Source organism: Prionailurus viverrinus, chromosome C1, assembly GCF_022837055.1.
Source record: "Prionailurus viverrinus isolate Anna chromosome C1, UM_Priviv_1.0, whole genome shotgun sequence".
In the NCBI taxonomy this organism is placed as follows: Eukaryota; Metazoa; Chordata; class Mammalia; order Carnivora; family Felidae; genus Prionailurus; species Prionailurus viverrinus.
In genome coordinates, this window is record NC_062568.1 from 108,907,545 (window position 1) to 108,933,722 (window position 26,178).

The 26,178-nt window shown below is 42.5% G+C and overlaps 1 protein-coding gene across 5 annotated transcripts in view; it reads right to left on the reverse strand.

Moving 5' to 3' along the window:
* ARHGEF4 (Rho guanine nucleotide exchange factor 4) overlaps nt 1-26,178 on the reverse strand; it is a 173,077-nt gene that overhangs the window by 67,763 nt on the left and 79,136 nt on the right. For 2 of the 5 annotated variants that reach the window (XM_047869527.1, XM_047869526.1), the window contains exon 1: nt 21,730-22,184. The exons of 2 other annotated variants lie outside the window; for them this stretch is intronic. In XM_047869527.1, the coding sequence (XP_047725483.1) occupies nt 21,730-22,077 (348 nt within the window). In that variant the 5' untranslated portion in view covers nt 22,078-22,184. Of the gene's footprint in view, nt 1-21,729; nt 22,185-22,473; nt 22,489-26,178 lie in introns of those variants that run through there. One more of the 5 variants, XM_047869531.1, reaches the window with a different exon arrangement.

Below are 26,178 nucleotides of genomic sequence, written 5' to 3' on the forward strand. Positions count from 1 at the left end.
TCTGGAAAACAGTATGGAGGTTCCTCACAAAACTAAAAATAGAACTACCCTAGGACCCAGCAATTGCACTGCTAGGCATTTATCCATGGGATACAGGTGTGATGTTTCGAAGGGACACATGCACCCCCATGTTTATAGCAGCACTATCAACAAAGCCAAAGTATGGAAAGAGCCCAAATGTCCATCGATGGATGAATGGATAAAGAAGATGTGAGATATATATATATATATATATATATATATATATATATATATATAAAATGGAGCATTACTCAGCAATCAAAAAAGAATGAAATTTTGTCATCTGCAACTACGTGGATGGAACTAGAGGGTATTATGCTAAGTGAAATTAGTCAGTCAGAGAAAGACAAATATCATATGACTTCACTCATATGAGGACTTTAAGAGACAAACGAGATGAACATATGGGAAGGGAAGCAAAAATAATATAAAAACAGGGAGGGGGGCAAAAACAAAAGAGACTCTTAAATATGGAGAACAAGCAAGAGGGTTACTGGAGGGGTTGTAGGAGGGGGAATGGGCTAAATGGGTAAGAGGCATTAAGGAATCTACTCCTGAAATCATTGTTGCACTATATGCTAATTAACTTGGATGTAAATTAAAAAAATAAATTAAAAAAAATTTTAAAAAGGGAAAAAATAAAAGAAAAAAACACTGAAAATACTATGAAAACCAACCAAGTTTTTTTTTTTTTTTTAAATTTTTTTTCAACGTTTATTTATTTTTGGGACAGAGAGAGACAGGGCATGAATGGGGGAGGGGCTGAGAGAGAGGGAGACACAGAATCGGAAACAGGCTCCAGGCTCTGAGCCATCAGCCCAGAGCCTGATGCGGGGCTCGAACTCCCGGACCGCGAGATCGTGACCTGGCTGAAGTCGGACGCTTAACCGACTGCGCCACCCAGGCGCCCCAAACCAACCAAGTTTTAACAAATTCAAAAAGGTTGAAATCATTCAAAAATTTTTTTCTATGTCCTAATGCAAATATGTCAGAAATTAAGGACAAAAAGCTAACTGGAAAAACTGCACATATTTAGAAATTAATAATTCACTTCTAAATAACGCACAGGCCAAAGAAGAAATTTAGATAGAAATTAGAAAATATTTTGAGCTGAATGTTAATTAAAATAATATAAACATCTCTAGAATGTAACTTAATCTGCTTGGAGAAAAATATATAAACTTGCATTAGAAAACAGGAAGGGCCTCAATGTTTTATTTTAACCCCACTCTTGAATGATACTTCATTTGCATAAAGAATTCTTAGCACTTGGAAGAACTTTGAAGTTAACTTCTGAAGTTACTATTCTTCTGGCCTCTACAGTTACTGCTAATAAGTAGGCTTTCATTCCAATATCATTGCAGGGTGGGCGACCTGGCTTCTCTCTGGTTGCTTTTAGTATCTCCCACTCATCTTTGGTGTTCTGTAATTTCACTATGGTGAGCAGCATATTGTGATTATTGAGTTAAAGATTCTTATCTTTCATCTATTTTAGAAAATTTATAGCTATGAATCCTTCAAATATTGATTCTTAGTCTATTTTTTCCCTTTTTGCACACCTTTAGATATATGAATGCTACTCAAATGCCCTGAGTTATCACTAAATAGAAACTAATTTTTAGACAATCTCCCAATTTGTAGGTTCTCAGACTGCATGATGGAAATTTGAACCCTATATCCATGTAAGGTACAGGCCTAAGACTCCAAATTCTCAAGAAGAGTGTTTTCGTCTTTTTGTTTTTTTTTGTCTTTCCTTATGCAGGCCCAGAACCCAGAGATAGGAAGAGCTGAGTGGAATTTAAAAATCCACCCTCCCACTGATAGTGCAGCTCTTAGAGAATGTCAGTTTTGAGAAGGGCTTTAGTTCCATCTCTCACCTTGCATAGGCCCAAGGCCTAATCTTCCATTCCCAAATGGACAACTCTAGCTGCTATTTCAGGCTAACTATCCCTCTCTTCCTCATCAAATACAGTGTCAGAGTGTGTGACTGTCAACTGTCTTCTTTGGAGCCTCCTGATGTTGGCACCCAGAAGTTCTCTATTGCTATGAGCAGCGTCATGCAGTTAAGGTAATTTTTGCTGCATTTTACCCAGCATATTTAAGGGTTTATGGCAAGTAAGTTTTCAGATTATCTGTTTACCATCTTGCAGAAGTGGAAGCTGTAATTTTATCAATACATAGAACATTAGCTAAATCAGGAGCGCCTGGGTGGCTCAGTTGACTAAGCATCCTACCTTGATCTCAGCTCAGGTCATGATCTCATGGTTTGTTGGATCAAGTCCTGTGTTGGGCTCTGTGCTGACAGAATGGAGCCTGCTTGGGATTCTTTCTCTCTCTCTCTCTCTGCCCCTCCCTCATTCACACTTGCTCTAGAACATGCTCTCTCTCTTAAATATGTAAACTTTAAGAACAACAACAAAAAACATTATCTAAATTGCAGCTTCTTAGACTGTAAACTCATCAAGAAGCTAATAAAAAATTAAATATCAATTTTAACAGAGAAATAATGGAAAATATCAGATTGGTGAATTTTAAAAAAAACTTATTTTTTTACCAACATTCAAAACACTTCTACTCAAGTATGATTTACACACCTTTTAAAACTGTTTACAAAACATATTCTCCCTCCAGCCACAGAGACAAAAAGAAACAAAATTGAGCTAAGAAGAGAGAAGACTAAATTTCAGATACAGTCAATTTTTATTAGAAAAAAAAATGAAAGTTAATAAAGCTAACTGCTATTAAGGATTTATTAAAAAATGTAACGACTTAATATCCAGAGACCATTATTTATGTGGGCTAATTTCCTATGCCTTTTCTCCTACAGCTCTTGGCCACAGTTTCTGATATCTGGGGTCTTAGATCATAACCACTTATTATGGTTCTTAGGGAAAGCAGAAAAAAAAAGATTAAACACTGATTAAACATCTATATGTCCCAAATACTATATTAGGAACTTTGCATCCAATATTTCAACTAATGAAGTATCTTTAGTCCTATTCCAGAGATGAAAAAATTCAGGCTCCAGACTAGATAAGTGCCCAAGGCCAAGTAGTTCACCAGGGAAGGAGCCAGGGCTCAGTGTCAGGTGGGTCTGACCTTGAAGCCCATGCTAGGTCTACTCCATTACAAAAACTTCTTCAGTATATGCTGATATTTAATGAACACATAAAATTAAATTAAAGTTTCTAGACTCGCTTAAAAAAGGGGAAGAAATGGATTCAAGTTTAGGGTAAAAATCAAAAATACTCAAGCAGAAAGAGTTTACTGTTTAGTCCTTGGCCAATCAGAATATTTTTCTCAATAGAATTAGCAATTGGCTCATCTGAAGAAGGAAGACTTGTGGCTGCCTGACATCAAATCCTTTTATGTATAATAATTTTTTTTTCCTGGAATGTGCCAAACTCTAAAAGCTTACCTGAAACCAAAACCCAGGTCCTAAACACCTTTAGATTCCAAAGCTGCAAATTTGAATGGATCCCAATACACAGCAGGGGTTAGGAAGCCCCAGATAAACTAGTGTGGGACGGTGCAGGGGAAAAGATCACCATCCATGCTTTGTGGAAAGGGATCTGTGCCTAGGGAACCGTTTTTCTCCTGACTTCTGAGATGGGGCAATGTGAGTTAATCCTGGAAGGGCAGAGTCATCTTTAGGCTCTAAGGCTTAACATGGCAGTAATTCCCCGCCCATATGGCCACAAGACTGATTTTACCTTTGCTTTTCCTGACTCTCAAATCTGTTCAGAGAAGGCCTATACAGAGCACCAGCTTGGTTTGTGACAGTGCTGTGTGATGTCAGGCCACAAGCAGGGATAAAACATGTGCCCTCTCATCAAAAAACTGATACAGAACGGCTGAGTACCCTTCACCACACACAACTCACAAGAGCAGAAGTACCAAATGAAGGAGATGGAATGATCTCAGTTGTGTTTAAATGCACAGAAAAAAAATTGGAAGGAAAATAGTAAGATGTTAAGAATAAGTCTAATTGGGAAGAGGGATTAGGGGCAATTTTGTCCTATTCCTTTATGCTTATTCATTCTCAGATTTTTTATCATAGTTATGCTCATTGCCAAGAATATTATGTATTTCTATTAAATATTTTAGAAAATATGTTATCTATGATATAGTATAGTTACCTAACATAATGTACCAGCTCTAATATATTATTGAAATTATAGATAATCCTGTTCTAGGGATTCGTAGCAAGGTGAATTAAAACTGCAATCAAAATCTAATTCAAACTTATCAGAAACCTTCAAATTTTCTATGTATTTTGACTCAGCAAATCTATTTCTAGAAGCTTAGCTTAAGAAAATAATCATGGAGGGGCGCCTGGGTGGCTTAGTTGGTTAAGCGACCGACTTTGGCTCAGGTCATGATCTCGCAGTTTGTTGAGTTCAAGCCCGGCGTCAGGCTCTGTGCTGACAACTCAGAGCCTGGAGCCTACTTCAGATTCTATGTCTCCCCCTCTCTCTACCCCTCCCCTGCTCACGCTCTGTGTCTCTCTGTCTCTCAATAATAAATAAACATTTAAAAAAATTAAAAAAAAAGAAAATAATCATGGAAGGCTTTATTGATTGGGTGGCTCAGTCAGTTAAGCATCCGACTTCAGCTCAGATCATGATCTCACGATTCGTGAGTTCGAGCCTTGCATTGGGCTCTGTGCTGACAGTTGTTGAGGCTACTTGGGATTCTTTCTCTCTCAGTCCCTCCCCCACTTGCTCTCTCTCAAAATAAATAAATAAAATTAAAAAAAAAGAATGATGGAAGAATACAAAGATATATGGAGGATACCCATTAAGGTGCTACTTAAAATACTAAAAAATTATAAATAAGACCTAAATGCTCAACAACAGCATTATTAACTAAAAATACTATGACATATCCATAAAATAGACTAATGTGTAGCCATGAAAATAATAGGAATATTTAATAACATCTAGAGAAGCCACAATATATTGAGTGGAGAAAAAAAAATAGGTCCTGAAACAGAACATACAGAAAGTGTTCCATTTTGTTAATAAAAAAGTTAATACATGGAATAATGATTGGCCAAATATACACCAAAATGTTAATAGCAATGGTTTCTGGGTTGGGAGATTATAAGTGATTAAAAAAAAATTTCTATAATGAACATACATTGCTTTTGTAACAATAAAAGTCAACTAAAAGTTAATTCTTAAATCTCCTAAACCCCAGATCCATTTCAGTTCTCTGTGTCCATGCAGCACAACTTCTCAGGTGACTAATTTCCAACCTGCTGTGATTGGGCCTGAGCTGCTTCCAGGGATGAAATACTGCATACACAGATGCAGCTCTGGAACTGTGAGTTCTGGTCATCCATGGCCAAGAGGAAGCTGCCAATCTGAGACAGACTCTGGTGAGGGCCCCGGGATAGCACTCAGGGTGTCCAAGGCCTCTTCTGGCTGCCTGCCAGGGCCTGCACTACAGGTGCACAGCCAGGCTCCCTGGGTACTCCGGGGGCTCACATAGATCTCATCCACAGCAGACTGCCAGAAATTCAGGCATTCATTCCATACATTTATTGAGCACCTAGTGTCTATGTGCTAGGCAATAAATTAGGAACTTCACACACATTACTGCCTTCATTCCTCATGAAAAACACTGGAATCATCTCGTGCATCTGATTTTACAGATGACAAACCTGAGGGCAGAGAATTAGGTCCCTTGTCAGTTTGTCACAGTGAGAGGCACAGCTGAGATCCAAACCCTGTGTCTGTGTGGCTGACAAGTCCAGTGTCCTTCGCAATCCTCCAGTACCTCCCACAGGGTATTTCTTTTTAAAACATTAGAAGATCATATTTGAGGCACAGAACGTTAATCCATATCTTTCACTACATTCACAAGCTGCATTTCCATTAAAATCTCACAGTGAATGTGGCCTTGACACAGCTCATAGCACCTACTGCTGACGGTCTGCAGGCTCTCAGCCTACAACCCCCATGAGAGGCAGCATCAGAATGTGGAGATCCACCATCACGTTGGGCTCTTGAAGAGCTCCTTCCAGAATCTGGGAAAGCTGGCTACCTTCAGACTTCACAGAACTGTCTCCCTTTGGCCCAGCATGGATGTATCCAGGGCCAGGACAGCACAGTACAGCCCTGCACTGCCCTCTGCTCCCTGGGCTGTGTCCTGGGCCCCCTGTGTCCAGCTGCATTCTTGCTGGAGCACCATGACAGACATGGTAAAAGAAAGCCGTGTAGGAATACAGAAGAGCCGGTCTACTTGCATTGTGGGTGAGATGTGACAACACACTGAAGGGGTCTCATTCTCCCTGTGGCTGCTTCAGGGCCAGGGAAGTGCTCTTCCCAACTGCCCCTGCCCCATCAATGCAGACCACCTCGGGCAGGGCACCCAAGGCACTCCAGACAGTGTTGAGAGGGGGAGGGAGGGAAGCCTGCTTCAAAGCCTGATGAATTGCCTGAAGCAGGAGAAAGGGGGAGAAGCCAGGTGAAGGGATGCACTGGGACTGCAGGTACTTGGAAGCAATTATTATTAGGTACCTACTGCCAATTATTTTCCCAAAATTTCACCTGTCTCTCACAATTTGCCCGTTTAAGACCCTTTCTTTTCTTGGGGGAGATGGCTGCAACCTGAAAACCAGGCAGAGGCACTGATGAAATGAAGTGTGCCCATAAGAAGAGCTCCCTTTGCTGGGCCCCAAACCAACCTGCCCCCGCAGTTGCTAGTGGAGGTCTTGAGTTCCATCCAGCAGCCCCCCAGCCCCCTTCTTCCTGAGCACAAGCACAGACCAGCTGCACTTCCACATCCATCCAGCTCAAACCTCTCGGAGCCAATCTCGCCAGCCTGCACAGGAGCTTCTCCCCATTCAGCCTCCTCAACAGTGGTGTCTGAGCTGCTTTCCAGCAACAGTGTCTCCACTGCTTCTTGTGTGTAAATAGCAGCTTTTTAATGAGACTAGAAAATCCCTGCTGTAGGTACCTCTTGGAAATAGGCAATTGTGACTGTGCTGGCTTCAGATGATTACACGTGTTAAGGCATGGATCCCCCTCAAGGGACCTCAAATTGGGAATGTGAGGACAGATTGCAACATTTGACCTTGAACACTGTGAGCTGCTCCAGGCAACCTGCAAAAGGCTTTCCTAAGCAGACTAAGAAGGAAGCTGATGCACAGAAAAGCAGCATAGACACACACACACACACACACACACACACACACACACACACACCCCTGCCTGACTCCCAGGCTTTCTGCAGGCCAGACTGCATTTTGCCTTTCTTACAGCATATCCCTTCTTTTACCTAAGCTAGTATCTCTTATTTTACATTGCCAGCCTCCAGTCTATGGGGTCCCATCTCTTCTTCAATGCATCTTAACATATGTCAGGTTTTCAGTAGAGACTTTTGGATTCATTGAGAGTTGTCTATCTGATTTTCTGAAGCTTCCTGGAGTAAGAGTTTCCACATCTGGCTTCATTTTTCCTCCTCCCCTCAAAGTCAGTTATTTGCTGGCACTATTATTTGCTGATTTTAGGGAGCATTATTCAGAAGGTTCCCTTATAACTTCTCACCCGACTATCTAACCATCCCTGTCAGAGACCTCACAGCCCAGGAAAGGCTTATGGTATCCCACGGTGCCCTTGCAAGCAGGAAACTGAAGGGTGAGGTCAGCATTTCCTGTGTGTACCTCAGATGTACACCTACATGTGTGTGCGTGCAAACACACACACACACAGGAATTGTGGAGTCAAATGAATTTTGAAAGCATTACATGCAGATAAAATTATGGTTTCTGATACATTTTAACCTGCGCTTTCCAAACTGATTTGATCTATGGATTTCCCTGAACAGTGCTCAAGACTAGTGCTCCAGGCCACATGCTCTCGGGTACACATTTCTAGCTTCACTTTCACGTGAATGGCCTCAGACAAGCTCCCCATGCATTAATTCCTTGTTTTTCAGCAGAGACTAAATAGAAGCCTCAGAGCAGAGGCAGCTAAAATGAACAAACAGTTCCAGAAATCTGATAGACCTAAGGTCAACTGTAAGACAATCAAGCAGCTGTGATGTGATCACTGTAAATTAGTTACTTAAACTCTGTGAGATCCCATTTTTCTTATTTATGAAATAGGATAGCTGTGAGGTACATAGAAAAATCCTTAAAGTGGCCTTTCTTCTTTCTCTTCCTCATCTGCACCTTTCAACTACTGACTGCAGACGGTGGGTGGAGAGGTACCTAACTGGTAAGTCTGGAAGCCCAGATCACCTAAGTTGGTGTTTAAAAATGTACCTCAGATTTGTTTTAATCAGTTATGTTAAGACATGGGAACATGGAAACGACTTTCATGAAGGAATAAATTAATACTCAGAGTTCCCTACAAACAGGAAGTGTGGTATGCCATGCAAGGCCACATGGGGAAGCACCAGCATCAGTAAGGAGGCACGTAGAGTGGGGGAAAACATGGGTGGTTTCAGGTGAGGTGGGGTAACTAGGCCTAGAATGGGCTTGTGTGAATAATTTCAGCATATTGACCCTGGGATGATTAGGGCAGGGGAATAGATAGTGGCACTGAGCGTGAGAGCTCCATAAAAGAGGGGGTTGGGAGTGTGGGCTCTGGATTGGTCAGTCTTCATTAGAAGAGAATGGTCTCAGATGGAGTGTCTGCTCTCTGGGAAAGAGGTAATCTGGGAGTGGCTTTCTCCACGGTGTCAGCAAGGCCCCAAGACATCAAAGCATTAGCAAATAAAAACATGATTAATGCAATTAATTCTTTGTACGCTTAGAAGAGGATGTGATCCTCACTATTTATTGATTTCGAAGTTGTCAACATGTTTAGAACTTAACTCATCATCTTCCTTTCCTAAACCTGTTTGTCCTGGACTACTTACCTCAGTGAGAGCATCTCCATCTACCCAGGTATCTAGATCAAACATCTTGGAATTATAGACTCTCTTTTGCTGTGAGCCACCACTCAGTTCTCCTTCTGATAAAAGACCTGCTGCCCAATGCTGGAAACTGATGGCAGTCTTCAGTAACAGTCCTTTCAGGGACTGCCAAAGCCTTAAGGAGACCCTTTACCAAAGTCCCTGCCCCTCTATCCAGTTGCCCACAGTCAGTCAATGTGGAAGGCTAAAGGCTGAGCCATCTTGGCCCAAATCAAGACAAGTCTGAAGGTCCTTCCCCTTCTTTCATGGATGTTGATTCTCTCTGAGTCTGTTTCTCAGGTAACACAACTATGACACCAATCTATTACCAAGTCCTGGCAACATCTTCTACTCCACACCTGTGAAATCTACTTTCAAGTCTTCCCCTACTATTAGTGGTTTAGTTCATGGCCACCATCTTGACTTGCTTAGATATCCACAAGAGACTGTGAAGAGTCTGGTTTCTGGCCAGAAACCTATGTGGGATCTTTTAGGTCTGATCACAGGCAATCACAAAGACTTTTCCTGGGGAAAGCTGTCCCTCCCCCCGCCCCCCCCCCCCCCGCCCCACCCATTGCCCACAGCAGACAGTGCACTGCAGTCTCTGAAGGGAGTTGTAGTTAAGGCTCAGGCCTCCTGGCCAGCCATGCTCCCACACATACTTGCATTTCTAGCCCAGGCGCCTCCATTTGGAGACCTCTTTATTGGGGACCTTTGGCCTTCCTCAGGTGCCTCTGCAGAGACCTCCTAATGGGGGGGGGAGAGAAACTTTGAAGATGTTTTTCTCCACTTTGACTCAGTACCCAGTACTCCTATCCTTTCCCTGCTCCCAACCCCTGCCCCCCTGTCCATTAGACAATAGGAGTCTTTTGTTTTGTCCTCTCTCAGTAGTGACACATTCTCCCCATCTGCCCTGATAGTTGGGAAAATGGAACACTGGGGGAGCCAGCACTTTCTCTTCTTGCTTATATATCATAGTGAGTGATTAAAGGCTGGACTTGTGCTTCATTTTGGCATGTCTTAATTAGTTACTCCAAAACCTGGCAGCTCAACTCTCTCCAGCTCAGCTTAGTTAATGATGGACTCCTAATTGTTCTTCTTGTATAACAATAAAAATGATCTTTTAAGATGGAATTTGCACCCAACATTAACCAAGATAGACCATACTCTGTGCCACAAAATAAAGCCTTAAAAATTTAAAGGAACTAAATCATACAAAAATATGTTTTCTGACAATAATTGAATTTAACTACAAATCAATAAAAGATATTTGGAAGAATCCCTAAATATTTGGAAGTTTAAAAAAATTGAAATAATCTATGGATAAAAAAGGAAGTCACAAGGGAAACTAAAAAATATTTTTAATTGGATACAAATAACACAACATATCAAAATTTGTGAAATATAGCTAAAGCAGTGCTTAGAATAAGACTCATAGGTTTAAATGCTTCTATGAGAAAAAGAGAAAGGTTTCAAATTAATTATCTACACTTACACCTTAAGAAATTAGGAAAAAATAGCAGAATAAACCCAAAGAAAACAGAGGACAGGGAATAATAAGGAGAAGAAATCAATGAAATTAAAAACAGAAAAATAGAAAAAAGTCAACGAAACCAAATGCTGGTTCTTTGGAAAGTCAATAAAACTGAAGAACCTCTAGTTAGATTGACTGAAAAATAAAAAAAGAAAGAAGACACAAATTACCAATAACAACAAGAAAAGCAAGGACACTCTACCTGCATTAAAACCACAATAAGGGAAAACTATGAACACTTTATGCCTATGCATTCAAAAATTTAGTTGAAGTGGACCAGTTCCTTGAAACACACCAACTATCAAAGGTCCATGATTTGAATAATCATATGTCTATTAAAGAAACTGAATTCATAGTAAAACAAACCCTTCTAACCACAACAGCAGAATCCTCCAAGGCCCAGACAATTTTATTGCTTAATTCTATCAAACATTGCAGGAAAAATAATCCCAAATCTACATAATCTCCTGAAAATTGAAAAGAAAAGAACAATTCTGACAATGCTGAACTTCAGCTGAGCCCTGTGGTCCCAGAAAACAGAAAAACTTCCCCCTTTTGTGATCCTTTCATGTTCTGTGAAAGGGCTACCACAAAGTACCACCCTTTTCTCCCATATCCTAAGGTAAGACTACCTCTGTCCTGTAAGGACTCTCTTGTTTTATAAAAGCCCAAGTTTTCTCCCTCTTCTCCAAGACTTTCCTCAGTAAGGAACATTCTCCCTACTGCAGTAGCCTGAATAAAACCATCTCTATTGCCCAGTGCTCTTCATCTTTGGCAGTTTTGGTTCTGTGACGTGTACAGTGCCAGAGCCTGCCTTCTGATCCCTGTTTGTTCCATGCAGTTGATGAGCCCCTCCTTTCCAAATGGTGATGGGGAAACAGTGGTGTGTGGGGCTCCTGGTCCTGGGCTCTGCACTTGTGTCCATCAGTAGCATGGCAAGGATTTGATTTTGATTCCTTTTGAGTGCTCACTTGATTTCTGGTGCTGGCTTCATTTGGTTTCTTGGTTTGACCATTTGGTGATCTCTGTAAACAGATAATGGTTTATAGAGATCTTGTTTCTGTTGAGTGAAGATGGCAGAGAATCTGGTTTGTTTGTCTTCTGTTTGTCTAGTTGTCTATGTTAAGGTCAAATCAATTAAGAATTTCATGCCCACCAGCATGTGGATATCTGGACTAGTGAGTTTTGTATTTCTGTGTATGCTTGACCTGTGCCTGAAATTTTTAGGAGCTTTCTCTTTGTAATCAGAAAGGTCTTTCCCTCTCACTGTGTAGGTGTGTAATATTTTCCTAACTTCAGGCAGTATTACCAAATTAGATCATAAAATCTCTTTTTTTTTAAATTTTTTTTTCAACGTTTTTATTTATTTTTTTGGGACAGAGAGAGACAGAGCATGAACGGGGGAGGGGCAGAGAGAGAGGGTGACACAGACTCGGAAACAGGCTCCAGGCTCCAGGCTCCAAGCCATCAGCCCAGAGCCTGACGCGGGGCTCGAACTCACGGACCGTGAGATCGTGACCTGGCTGAAGTTGGACGCTTAACCGACTGCGCCACCCAGGCGCCCCAGGATCATAAAATCTCTTAAAGGAGTTCTATTCTGATCAGCTTGAAAATAAATTAGCATTTGTAATAATTGAATACTCCTAATATTAAAGAAGTTAAGGAAATTGAACCTCAAATATATATATATATTTTTAAGTTTTAGTTATTTAAGTAATCTCTATATCCAGTGTGGGGATCGAACTCACAACCCCAAGTTCAAGAGTTGGATGCTGTTGTGATTGAGCCAGCCAGGTGCCCTGAACCTAAAATATTTTCAACGTGAAAAAAATAACTCAGAAACAGTTTAACTGTTTAAGTTCAGATAATTTAGGTAAATCTTTGGCAGACAAGACTAGTTTAATATGTGACTTAATAAATGGAGTGATGTTTTCTATATGTTAAATAATTATTAGTGTTAACTAATATATGTGTAGGTTTTTATTCTACTTGGGTATGTTCCTCCTAAACTTACACAGGCTTACTGACTAGTAAGCTAGCTAGTAAGCTAATGCTAGTAAGCTAGCATTACTGTTACTAAATGTTTACCATTATGAAAAATATGCATTTGTGTTTAACAAATTTGAATCATTATTCTAACAAGTTTTCTTTCAATAGTAAGTATGTCAACTTGAATATAATTTCCAAGATTTTTATGTCACTTAACCTTCGAGTTAACTGATGGATAGTCAATAGATACTTAGATTATTTCAATAAGATAGAATACTGAATCGTTCATTGATTACTAAACATAAAGTTTATGTATTCTTGTTCTTTTAATGCTACAGAGAGACTATATATATGTATTTGGGTCTTTTAATGAATGTGTTTCCTTTCTCTACTTTGAGAAGTATACCGTGAGGGGTATAGATAGAACTAGAAAGTTGTGAGAGAAGAGTTCAACTTGTCATGGTCAAAGCTGATGAAGAGTTGCTAGGTTTTATAAGATTAGCAAAAGGAGCTATAGTATCAAATATTATACTTACGCAAAAAAAAGAAGAATTTGGTTTTCCCTTTGTTAAAACGACAAAAATTTCTTGGATTATTGGTTTTCTCTTAATATGAGGTTGTGTAGGGTTATTTATTGCTTTCTGTGTACTTTGCCTAGACAGCAGAGATTCTGTATATTATGAAACCAATCTTTGTGTTTATGTTGACTTTGCCATGTCTCTGATCACTCCAGATCACAAAGATCTCTTAATTAGACAAGAGCGAAGATTCCTTACAGTTATGCTTATTTATTTTTGAAAGAGAGAGCGAGAGAGAGAGACAAAGAGTGTGAGCAGGGAGAAGCAGAGACAGGGAGACATCGATCCAAAGCAAGCTCCAGGCTCTGAGCTGTCAGCATAGAGCCCGACATGGGGCTTGAACTCATGAACCGCAAGATGACGACCTGAGCCAAAAGTTAGACACTTAACTGACTGAGCCACCCAGGTGCCCCCGCAATCACGTTTATTTTAGAAATACACTTTGGTTACACAGATAGTCAAGTGTTGTTCAGTAACCCATGATCTTATCATAATCACTGTTCAAATCTCTTGACAACTTTTGATATTTTGTCTTTCCAAAATTAAATTCTTAAAGATAACTTCTGAACCTGAAACTGCCTTTGGGATCTCCCAGAGGGTTCTTGGAAAATCACAAAGCATTTGTTCTTTCACCTTGTAAAAAATACAAGTGTTATAAATATTTATGTTTATCTGATATGTTACCATAGATGAGTTGATGGGAAGACCTGTCAAGTCCAAAAGAAATATCTGACCTTCCCTAGGTTAAATGTGAATGGATAAAAGGTTAACATAAGTATTTCAGAAATTGTATGCTTTATGGCAAGTTCATAGAGAATTGCCAATGCCCTTACTATCCATGATGTGTTCCTATTTATCAGAGTATTGATCCTACTTTGCCTGGTATCATACAACAATAACATAGCATTATAAGTCATGATCTCATTTATTTTTAAATGTTAACTTGGTTGCAACTTTTACTTTTTTAATTTGAATCTAGCATTTTGTAGGCCAGTAGTTTTCAATTAGGGATTGAAATAATAAGACGTATGCAGCAATTTTGTTAATATACAGATGTTTAGGACCTGCTCCAAACTATTCAATCTCTTTATAGGTATTCTTGCTATATTCTAACTACATGGTTTGTATATTCGTAATAAATTTTCTCAGGATTATTATATATTATATCAGAAGATTTTTTTCTCTGTAAAGATTATGTTCATTTATTTTAATAAATTAGCTGTAATGTTAACCGTCTTCTTTGAAAATAGGGATAATCATTATGTTTATAATTATGTCTCAAATGTTTTGATTGACTTTATTATCTTGTTTTGTATACTGCAGAAAGATCTAAAATTCCTTGTCTGTTTTATTATTCTTATTTTGAATCTCATGAGATCTCTCACTTTTAAAGTTATTAGTAATAATTTAACCACAGACACTTTAAGTCTTCTGCAGATAGTTTTTTTGTTTTGTTTTATTCTGATGCTTCAGCTACTGGCCCAAGAGCTGCTGCAACAACGAAGTGTCTCAAAATCCCATGAAAGGGACTATGACAGGTACCTTTGAGTGTAGGGTTCTGATGATGTTACATAATCGGGTTTGAGACTGCAATAGTGGATTCCTAAAACTCTAGCAGAGAAGCAGATGGGTTTTAGAGACTGCAATACCAAGACAGACCAGAGAAATAATTAATTATATTAAACTATATGAATTGATGAGGGATGATTGTGGGTTTTCTTTGAAATATTGTTAATATTTTAATGTTCTATTTTCTGGATACATAAGGAACCACTTTTTTCCTCTTAAGTTACCTTCAGCTGAAGAAGAACCATTTGGTAGACCATGCTTTTGTAAAATTAAACATTTGTTAATTACACATTTCTCTCCCTGCCTGAGCCCTCTAGAATTTGGACACTCTGAGTATTCTTATTTTCATAGCAATATAATTGTTTGCATAGGTTCAATAAGTATCTATCCTCCTTGTTAACAGGAGGAACACCTGGAAACTTGGCTATACAACCAAAGCCTTGCACAGAGTATCATATTTAAGAATATGAATTTAATGAAGTACACTGAAATGCTTTTAAGGAACTAAAACTGACTTTATGCAGCCAATGCTCATAAAGCCTTCTTGGAAAAACTAGTTAGATTTGGGGCTTTTACAGTTCCCAGCCCTATAGGTCAGTGAGGAAGGTCAGTTTCTGGCAGGCCCAGGAACATGAGGATATTTAGGAAACTTTTAGAAGGGAGGAATTCACCCAAATCTGTAGGTACTAGAGGTGATATCTGGTGGGTAGTCCATGGCTTGGCTTCCTAGCCTCTGATGTACAATGTTCAAAAATTGGAAGACTTCATATTGTCAAGATCTCAATTCTCCTCGAACTGATTTACAGATTCATCACAATCTGTATCAAGACTGCAGAAGGACATTTTGTAGATATTGATAAATTGATTATAAATTGCATACGGAAAGGCAAAAAACCCAGAATAACTACAGTAATACTGAAAAAGAAGGATAAAATGAGAGGGTTCATATATCTTTCTCAAGACATACTATAAAGCTACAGTACTCAAGACAAATGGTATGGGCAAAAAGATAGACCCTTACACCAATGGAACAGAACAGAGAGTCCAGAAATAGAGGCACAAATGTAGACAGCTGGTTTTTGACAAAAGGACAAAGGCAATTCAATGGAGAAAGGATAGCCTTTTTAACAAAGGGTGCTACGAAACTGGACACACAAAAGCAAAAAAAAAAAAAAAAAAAAAGAAAAAGAAAAAGAAAAAGAAAAAGAAATTTGACCCTCATCTCAAACTATATAGAAATTAACTCAAAATGGATTAAAAAAATCTGAGTATAAAATGTAAAATTATGGAACTGTCTAGAAGAAAATACAGGAAACACTGTGTCCTCAGGTTCAGTAAAGGAGTTCCTGGATACAACAGTAAAAGTATGGTCCATAAAAGAAAAATTATAAATTGGGTTCCACTGAAATTACAAACTTTTGCTCTGCAGAAGATATTGTTAAATAATTAAAATACAATCCATAGACTGGAAAAACTATTGGCAAATCACATATCTGACAAGGTATCTGTATTCAGAATATATGAAGAATTCTCAAAACTCAGTAATTAGAAAACAAATAATCCAGTGAAAACTGGGCAAAACATTCAGGCACTCTGCCAAAGAAGATATATATCTGGCAAATAGCATATGAAAAAATGTTCAACATCATACTCATTGAGGAAATGCAAATTAAAACCAAATGAGATATCACACAGATAAAACACTGGCAATACTAAGTACTGACAAAAATACAGAACAATGGGAACCATCGTACTTTGATGGTGAGAATGAAAATGGTACATCCACTTTGAAAAAGTGTTTGATAGCTTCTTATAGTTAAGGATACACTTAGAAAATCACCCACTAATTTAGTCCTAGGTATAAAATTATGTCCATATAAAGACTCGTACACTAATGTTCATAGTAGCTTTATTTATAATAGACAAAAACTGGAAACCCAAATGTCCTTAAATTAGTGAACTAATAGACAAACTGTGGTATATCCATTAAGTGGAATACTATTCAGCAATTAAAAGGAAAAATAACTTGATACATGCAAAAACACAGATGAACCTCAAATGTGTTATGCCAGGTGAAAGAAGTCAACCTCAAAAGGCAATACAATGAGTCCATTTATATGACACTTTGGAATAGTCAAATCTATATGGATGGAGACTAGACTAACCAGGAACTGGGGGTGGGGAGAGGGGTTGACTACAAAGGGACAGCATTAAGTTTTTAGATTAATGGGACTCTTCTGTATTTAGATTATCATGGTGGTTACATGACTGTATACATTTGTCAAAACTCTTAGAACTATACAGCAAAAAGAGTAACTTTTACTGTGTATAACTTCAAAAATAAAATAAAGAAGGAAAGGAAGTATGCAAGCAATTTGACCACATCAACATCCTGCTTGAAACCTTTCCATAGCTCCAAGAACTGTTAGTCCACAGTTGTTAGCATGGAGCCACAGCCTGGTCCTCCTTCTCTCTTGTAATGCTCCTCATTCCATATTACTTGCAATTCCTGCATATTTAAAGCACCTGATACAGTACCCAGTGCAGGTACTCAGTAAACACAGGCTCTCTTCATTTGAACATCGTTCTGCATTTGTTTATGTTGGCCCTTTCTCATGAAGGCTCTTTCTACTCCTCACTCCAGCTAACTTGCAGGCATGAAGACTCAGGCAATACCTTCTCCTGAAGGGTTTCTCTGACTCACTTCCTCCCCATCTCTGCCCCTCATAACAGGTGGACTCTGGTGCCTCTCTTCTGAGCTTTCCCATCTGTGCAATAAAGGCTTGGGGATGTTCAAACCTTACACATTTTGAAGAAGGACCTGGCTTTCATCTGGTTTGAGGGAGATTGACTCTAAGGGTATGAAATATCCTGCCTGATAAGAATGGCTTTGTATACCTGGGCCTTCAGCCACTCCAGACAGTTTATACTAACAGTGTGATTGACCATGGGGTCCCTGGGCTACACTGTATCAGTGTGACTCTGGAGAGCTTGGAGACTTTAGTTAAGGTCAGTCTTGTGGGCACTACATGCCTAAGTAATTGGCCTCCAATAAAAACCCTGGACACCAAGGCTTCAGCATACTCTCCTGGTTGGCAATATTTCCCTACATGTTGTCACACGCACGCTGTTGCTGGGAGAACCAAGCATGGTCCATGTGATTCCATGGGAGGGGACATCTGGAAGTTTGCTCCTGGTTTCCCTTGGACTATGGCCTATGATCATTTTGCCTTGGTTGATTTTAATCTGTATGCTTCCACCATAATAAACTGGAACAGCTTTTCTGAGCTGTGTGAGTCTTTCTAGAGAATCCTCCACTGAGAGTGGCTTGGGGCCATGGGTTCCCCCTGACACATCATACCACTGGGTTTACTTCTATCAGAGCACTTATAATGAGCTGTCACTGTCTGTCTCTTTCTGTGATGTCATTTATTTAAGAGCAAGAACCTTGTATGATTTGCCTACCATCTTAGTGCCTAGTACTGTGCCTGGAACATGATGAGTGTTAAATAAATGTCTGACTGCAAGAGAGGCCTAGCCTTCTCATAAGTCTGATTCCTATCCAAGTCAGAAAAATGCCTCAGGGACTTGCAGAGGAATGTGGAAGTAGCAAGCCTTTTCTCCTAAGAAGAAATCATAAGGCATTAACCATGCAAAAGCACAGGTAGTAAAAACTGTCAACTCCAGAAGCCTGAACTGAGAATTAATTCTGTCAGACAAGACACCCAGAGTAGGAATTTTAAAAGCCTTAGCTCAGGAGTGGCAGTGTGGTAACATGGCTGAGGGCTATGGAGACTAGGTGGTTGCTTAGGGGGAGATGAGAAGAGCAGGACAGAAAGAAGGGTTACAGAAATTCCACCTTGTCATCTATGTTTTATTTTCAGATTCTGCCTTTAAGGAAAGCCCTCTCTGCACCAGAAAAAGTGAGGTTTCAATGGAAAATGCCAAGAGTGTACATTTAAAATTCAAGAAGTCTTTTGGAAATAAGGAGAATCTATAGGTCTCTGGTAGATTCCGTGGCTGATGCTCTGCCCTGCAGGTAAGCTGCAATTCCAGTCTCCAGTACTAGCCTTTCTGGTTCTTGATGACAACTACACAAATGTTTAGCAATACACTCCATTACAAAATCACAAAAACAACAATTAAGTTTGCTAAGGATATTTTACTGGTAATTCTTAATTTTTCTTAAGAGAAAAACGTAGTTCAATTAAACACACACATGCTTTGTCTTAGAGCCATAGACCAAACAGAAACACAGCATACAATAAATGCCGACTCACAGACGGTATCCACCCCAAATCAATAGCTCTGACTAGAGTCATGGAATTTTATAGTTGATTAGAGAAGAGGTCAGGTCTTTGATTTCAATGTCTTCGTTTTGAAAATGGGGTAACTGGGATCTAGAAAAAAGCCATGAGTGTTGAATAAAGATAATAGCATGGAAATAGCCAAGACAGTACTTTGATATGTCCTCCCCCACACAACACAACCTTTCCTTTTTGGACCTGGCCCAGCCTCCACTCCAAATCTGGCAAAGAGCCCTTATCAAATCACATGGATCCAGACCTAGAGCTCTAGGGAGACATGACCTAGCTAGGCAGACTGGGATGAGTTACTGCATCTCTCTGGGCCTGTTGTTGTACCTGAGTTGTAGGATAATAATGCTTACCTCACTGGATTTTATTTGGTGAAGGAGGTAACATGCAGCATCATACCTGCCATATAGAAGGTACTCAAAAAATTACTCTCCTTTTGTTCTTCCCATTGACTCCCCATCTACGGCAGCCTTTCCAAGATCTCCTCATCTAAACCACAAATCCAAAGAGTATTACTTGAGTGCTTATTTTCTCAATTCCTCCTAAGGATGGCAAATAGCTAGTACCATTCCAGAAGAGAAGAGAGTTCTTGCATTGCATCCAGTAGATGTCTTGGGACATTAGGGCTTAATTCTCTGTAGGAATCCAGTTGAGATGGTTTCATGGACTCACAAAGCTCTACAGGGTTCATGGCAGTACACTGTTACAAATCTGGTTTTGGATATTACTGATACAGGGTTCCCAAAACAAGGCAGGTGGTAGAGGGTTGAGGGATGGGACTGAGGATGAAGAGGGGATTCAAAATGCTTTCAAGCCCTGGGTCTCCATAGTTGGTTACTGACCAGCACTCCCTGAGCACGAGCATTGTTCTGTCCATAAGTCTAGTGATACCTGTGTTCTGTGAGGGGCATGGCATTTGCTTTTGGGTCTCACATAAACTCTTCCAATATCATGCTGCTTTAAACTCTGCCCTCCCATTATAGGGGCATCTCTGAGTCCCTCAAGGAGCAGTTTTCTGGGCCTTAGCTTTTACCTTGCCCCACCCCCCAACACACACATACACATCACCCCAGAACTTCACACACACACACACACACACACACACACACACACACACACACACAGCTGTCTATTATCTCTGAAACTCATCCAGGCTGCCTCCATGCCCCTGCTGTGGTCTGGAGAGTCCCTGAATCTCAGAGTCACCTAATAAACCTGGGTTTCTTCCATTTTCATCTGCCTCACCCCTGCTCTGGGGCAAAGGAATCCTTGGGTACACCAGGGCACCTCCTCCAGCTTCTCTGGGCCTGTTTGCCATTGCTAAGGTGGAGCTGGTATGTCTTCTCACTCTGGAAGTGGAAGGAAAGCCATTTGGGCAAAGAGAAAAAAAGGAGTCCTTTGCCAGTTTCCTTAAAGTCTCACTTATGGTATTATCTAGTTTGGTTTTCTCAAGTGGGGTTTCTACTTAAGTACCCCAGAGAGGAAGGAGAGTTTCAAGGGAATTGAGATGGGAGGGTGTCAGAGCTGCAGAATTTTGAAAACCTTTTATTTGGAGGAGACATCAACTTTTCTGAGTTTCATGTGTTTGTTTTGGGACAGCGCAGATGAGAATTGTGGAGTGCTCAATACAAGGGTCTGGGCATCACCTTCCTTGTCTAAACCCACTGACTTTAGAGCAGAGTCCCAACCCTGTATCTGCCAGTAAAGGTACAACCCTTGGGAGCCAACCTTTGACTCTACTCTTCAACGTGGTCTATGCTCCACCCCTGAGGGAGGGTGGGAACTGCTGTCTGCTTGCCACCCCCCCAACCTCCAGCCCCTGCTCCTCTCGGGTTGGCGGCTCTGACCAGAGCACACACAGCGCCTCACTTCCACCTCCACCACTGGGTATGACCACAGACTGTACCCTCTACCCCATGCATAAGCATAATGCACACATTACCTCCTGCCCCCTACCGCCTGATTTCTGATTTCTGGGCAGTACCTGTCTTCCTTTACAGCTCCCACTTCAGGGGCTCAAAAATAACTTTTTGAATGTTTGCAAGAAGTAAAATACAAAGAATCCAGTTTGCCAACTAACCAAGGGTTGGGGATCACCATTTATAAAACCACTCTGGACTTGCTTAACTAATACGTAGGGTCAAAGTCTTCTCAATCTGTAGCCAGAACGCGGTCCTCCGACTAGAGCGGGGAGCACATGGTCCTGGGGACCCCAGAGCAACCCTATCTCGGAGAAACAGCACTGCTTGCTTCAGAGGGCCCGAGACAAGCCCCCTCCTCTGGGTGGGGCGCCTCTGTCCTGAAGCCAGGACCAAACACAATGAATCTGGTCCACCCTTGACCAGCGAGCCCTTTCCCACCTTCTTCCGTTTTAGAGGTCAAAAAACTGCAGTTCGGAAAGCCAGCCACGTGCCGTTGGTCAAGCAAGAACAGTTGCATCAAGGACCAAATTCTATTCTCACCTTAAACACTCAGTCTCCCGGCTGACGACGCGCCCTGCTACGGGAGTGGGGTGCAAACAAGGTCCCAGCTGTAACAGGTAGCCCACTGGTGAAAGTGGGGGGAAGAAGGGACAGGCATGACAGGAGGCGGGGCGGCGGTAAATCAGAAGATAAGCAGGGAAAAGAAAAAGAATCTGGAGGGCGACGCAGCGGGCAGCAAGGAACCAGAAAATGGAAGCGAAAATCAGAGAGAGTGAGGGAGGAGAGGACAGGAAAGAAGAGGAGGCGAGACAGTGTCGCGGGGGAGGGGGAGCGGCAGGTCACGAGAGGACAGACGCGGGGCGCGGCAGGGGCGCGGACGGCGCCCTTACCGGCGGTGGCCGAGCGCAGGCTCTCCAGGCTCCAGGAGCGCGACAGGGCGCCGCGCATGCCCCCGCTGCCGCCGCGGCCTCCGCACACCACGCCGCTGCTGTCGGAGTCCGAGCCCGGGGACAGCCCGGCGCTACTGCCCCCGCTGCTGCTGCTGGTGCCGAGGTCGCCACTCGTCTGCCCGCTCGACTCGCTCGGGCATTGCTGCGCCCGGCTGCAGGCGGGCCCGAGCTCCAGCCACAGGCTCGGCGGCGGCTGGGCCGCGGGCGGCAGGGCGAGCGGGCTGGGGCCGGCGGCGCCGTCGGAGGGCGAGGGGCGTGCGGGCTGGAGCGCGGCGTCCCCGGCCCCATCCCCGCCGCCGCACGGCCGCCGCTCCGGCCCGGCTGACATCATGGGGCTCCGCTAAGGAGGCTCGCGGTCGGCCGCCGCCTGCTCAGGCTCTGCGGGGCGCGCGCGGGGCGCGGTCGGGCGCCGAGCAGGCAGGGCGCGGCGCCACGGCTCGCCGCCCGCCCCCGGCCAGCCTGGCGGGCGCACAGCCGCGGCGGCCACCCGGGTGCGGGTCGCGGGCCCGGTCGGCTCGCGCTCACGCACGCGCGCACGCAGACCTGGAGCGGCGGGGGCGGCGGCGGGCGCGGGCGCGGCGCGCAGGGGTACCGCCACCCTGGGTCCCCGCAGGGCCGCGCCCCGCCGCCAGCATTCCCGCGCGTGTGTTAGTTAGGCTGGGGTCATCTGACAAGGGGACGCACCCGTAGGGCCGGTGGGCGCTCGCTTCTCTTCCGCAGGGACCCAGCTAAGACTGCGGGCAGCGCGTCCGTGCCCACGTGGGGGCGGGAACGCAGGCGGGAGCGCGGAGCCGGGCGCCGGCTGACCTCCGCGAACACCCTCTCGGGGGAGCGCGCTTGGCCGGGACACGCCCCCAGCCCCCGGTCCTGCCGCGCGCACGGTGTGCGGAGGGGAGCGGCACCGCGATCCTCCCGAGAGCCAGTCAGCAGGAATCTGCCCCGCTCAGGAGCATGGTCCCCGCCACGAAAGTGCCTGAAACAGCCTAGCAGCAGGCACAGATGAGAATGGGAGCCCCAAAGCACAAGACAGCCAGGGATTACAGGGGTTTGTTTTGGGGGAGGATAGGGATTGTTAGGAGAAAAAGTTGCTGTTTCCTCGGACCCTCCCAGACACTCCTGAGTGTTTTGTAGGTTCTTGGAGTGTACCTAAAGGGTGAAGTACATCCACTGTTCCATACAAGGACAATACATCAAGAAGTACTTATAGGAAATACAAAATCTGGGAGGTGAAAACAGTGGGAGACTTGGTCTTGGACGTGAGATGTGTGAGGGAAGTCCTAATATGGATTGATATGGACTTACCAGCTTTTTAATGACCCTTCCCTCCCAACCTCCTACCCACCCCACCCCCTCCCCCAGCAACATCCCTCCTCCAACCCCTCCAAGCCCTAGCAAGCTGGTTGTAAAGTGGCAGAAGTATTAACAACAGTGAGGATGAAATGAGAGGCCACATACCAGCTGGTATACGGCGGATGCTGCAAAAGTGGTCATTTTCTCCCCTTTTTTGCATTTGGGGTCCGTTTCCTGTTGCCTGTCTCCTCTGTGTGCTCCTAGTGCTGTACCATGGGGAACCCTGTGTCTTCATAATATCTATCTCCTCTCTTTGTAGGCCCTCTGTTATCTCCTCTATCAGATTAATATATTAATATCTGCTGCTTTTAATAGACTCAGGGGCTGGGGACAATGGTATGCCAACATTTGTATAAAGTACAAAACCCTATACAAGCATAAGGTAATGCCGGCGTTGTTGGGTGTTCAATTGATGGGCCCTGGGGGGTGACTCAGCCAATCCGCATCTTGAAGCTCCTCCCTCAACTTACTGTACTTGTTCCAGGAGACTGTGTGCTTTCCTAACCACTCCATACCTGGAATGCACACTTCTTATCCATGCCTCTATCCTTTCTTGCCCTTGGGAAGGACAATTCTGTCCTCCCCTTATTCCTGATTATGGGAGGTTCTGCAAGAAGGGCCCCCCTCATGTTCTTAAGTGGCTGTCAGGTTGAGGGCTCTGAGATAAGTTCCTGTGGGTGGGAAGAACTGCTCAGGAAGGAGATGGTCATTGCCAGCAGGAGGCACAGATCAAGAGACACCACTCCCAACTCATCAGCAAGTCTGGGTTCTGCCTCCAGAATAAGTGTCAAAGTTGTCCATATTTACTTTACTGCTACCAGTATCATACTGTGCTTGGAAGACTGCTTTAGTCTTTTAACTTGTTCCACAAAGCAGCCTGAGAGAGCTCTAAAATATAAATCATACCATGTCACGCTCCTGCCTCAAACCCTTCAGAAGCATCTCTTCACAATTAGCCAGACCCGCAAAACCCGTGTACTGACCTATCTCTCCAATTCTGATCATCTCCCCCATCCTTTGCTCTCTGCCCTGCAGCCACTGTGGCCACCTTGCTGTTTCTCCTTCTAGCCTCAGGGCCTTTGCACTTATTGTTCCTTTCACCTGGAATGCTCTTCTTTTTGCTTTTCAAGGTACTGGCTCCTTCTCAACATCAGATCTTAGCAAATGTTATCTCCTCAGTGAAACTTCATTTATTTCTTCCTAGGACTCATCTGTCAATGGCTTGTTGTTTATCTGTTGTCTGCCCCCATAGACCATGGATGCTGTGAGGGCAGCAGCTCCTTACCTATCACTGTGTCTCAGTGTGAGCAGAGCACCTGTTGCAGGCTGGGTGCCTGGTAAGTGCCTGTGGGAGAATGAGTGGGGGCATGGAACTGAACAAGAGGCCAGTTAAGCAGGACGAGAAGAACATTCTTGTTCTGCGGGTTTAGAACAGATGAGCAGATGATGTGTGATACTGAATGGATGGTAACAAAGGTGGTGCCTCCAGATGACAGCAGCATGGGCTGATCTAGCCTGTGTAAGCCACAGTCAACCAGACAGCCAAGCACCATGCTTTTTCTGAGTCCATTTTTCTTTTAAGTCTTCCTGAGACTTCAGTAAATTCTTATTTGAACCAGCTATCCCTGTCTCAGCTCTGCTGTAGGGAAGATCAGAGTGTCCTCATTTGAGCTATAGTATGAAAAAGGGATCCACATTTTTTAAGACCACGGTGGTGATGGCAGCTGAAATTACTACATACTATCCAAGGATAAGGGAATCTTGGGGGATGAAAGTTGATGCAATGAGACTTAGCTGCCTCCCTAACATGGGAAACCCTCCAAACTCATCCATTTCTGATACTAATAAGGGAGAGATGAGATTTTGGTTCTCTTGCCATCACATGGTAGGTTTATAATTATATCTCTATATCTCTATTTCTTTCTTTCTTTCTTTCTATCTATCTATCTATCTATCTATCTATCTATCTATCTGAATTAACGTTAATACAGCATCTTTATGAGAAAGGTCAGCACAGAAGGATCACTGTTTGAGACTGGTTCAATGATGTGAAAATAGGAGCTGCAATGTTCAGCTGTACATGTAGAAACAGACAGTTGTCTAAATTTAGAGATTGGCTTCTGTCCTGTCTCTTCTAGCTAACCCTGTATTTCAGTTTCTACAAAAGTGTTAAACAGAAAGAAGCTTTAAAACCAGAGAGATCCGAGTTCAAGTTCTGTTTTTCTCTTACTACTTGTGACTTTGGGTAAATTATTGAAACTTCTTAAGTCTTTCTCCCTTCACCCATCAAATAATGATACTGAGAACTATTTTTGCAGGTTTATTGTAGGGATTATATAAAGTGATATGTGCATATACAATAGTGCCTAGCAATGTCTGAACTATTAGCAGCTATTTATTAAGTATATATTAGGTGTTAAGTACTTTGTTTATATTATTTAACTTCCACAACAACTTTAATAGGTACCATTATTAGCCTCATTTTTCAGTTGAAAATAATAAGCTCAGAATAACCCAAGGCCACACATTTAGGAAGTGGTGGAATTGGTTCCAGTGCTCACCAACTATGCTTTGAACCACTATGTAATTGTTAATTCCTTTCCTCCTGATTTTGAGGATTCTCTAGACAGTTCTTGCTGGAATATTATCAGTATCATTGGCAAGAGACACTGTGAGCCTACTTTGTACATAGCATACTGCTAGCTGTTGGGGATATAATGAGGAAGTTTAAGCAATGGATCTTGATATTGAATAAGTATGATATAGGCTCAGCCATCCAAATTATCTCCTTTAAGACTCTTCCTGAGATGACTAACAGGTTATAATACTAGGGAAAATTGAGATTGTCTTCAGGCAAGCAGGACAATGACGAATTCTACTGACCCACTCCCCAGTGAAACTAGTGGAAACTACTTAAAAATAGCCACTTAAAACCTCTGGATATATTCCTAGGGGAAAATAGAAAATTAAAAAAATCTGTTCAAGAAAATCAGTGAAAGTTTACTAAGAAAGGTGAGAGTCTGTGATATCTGAACCAGT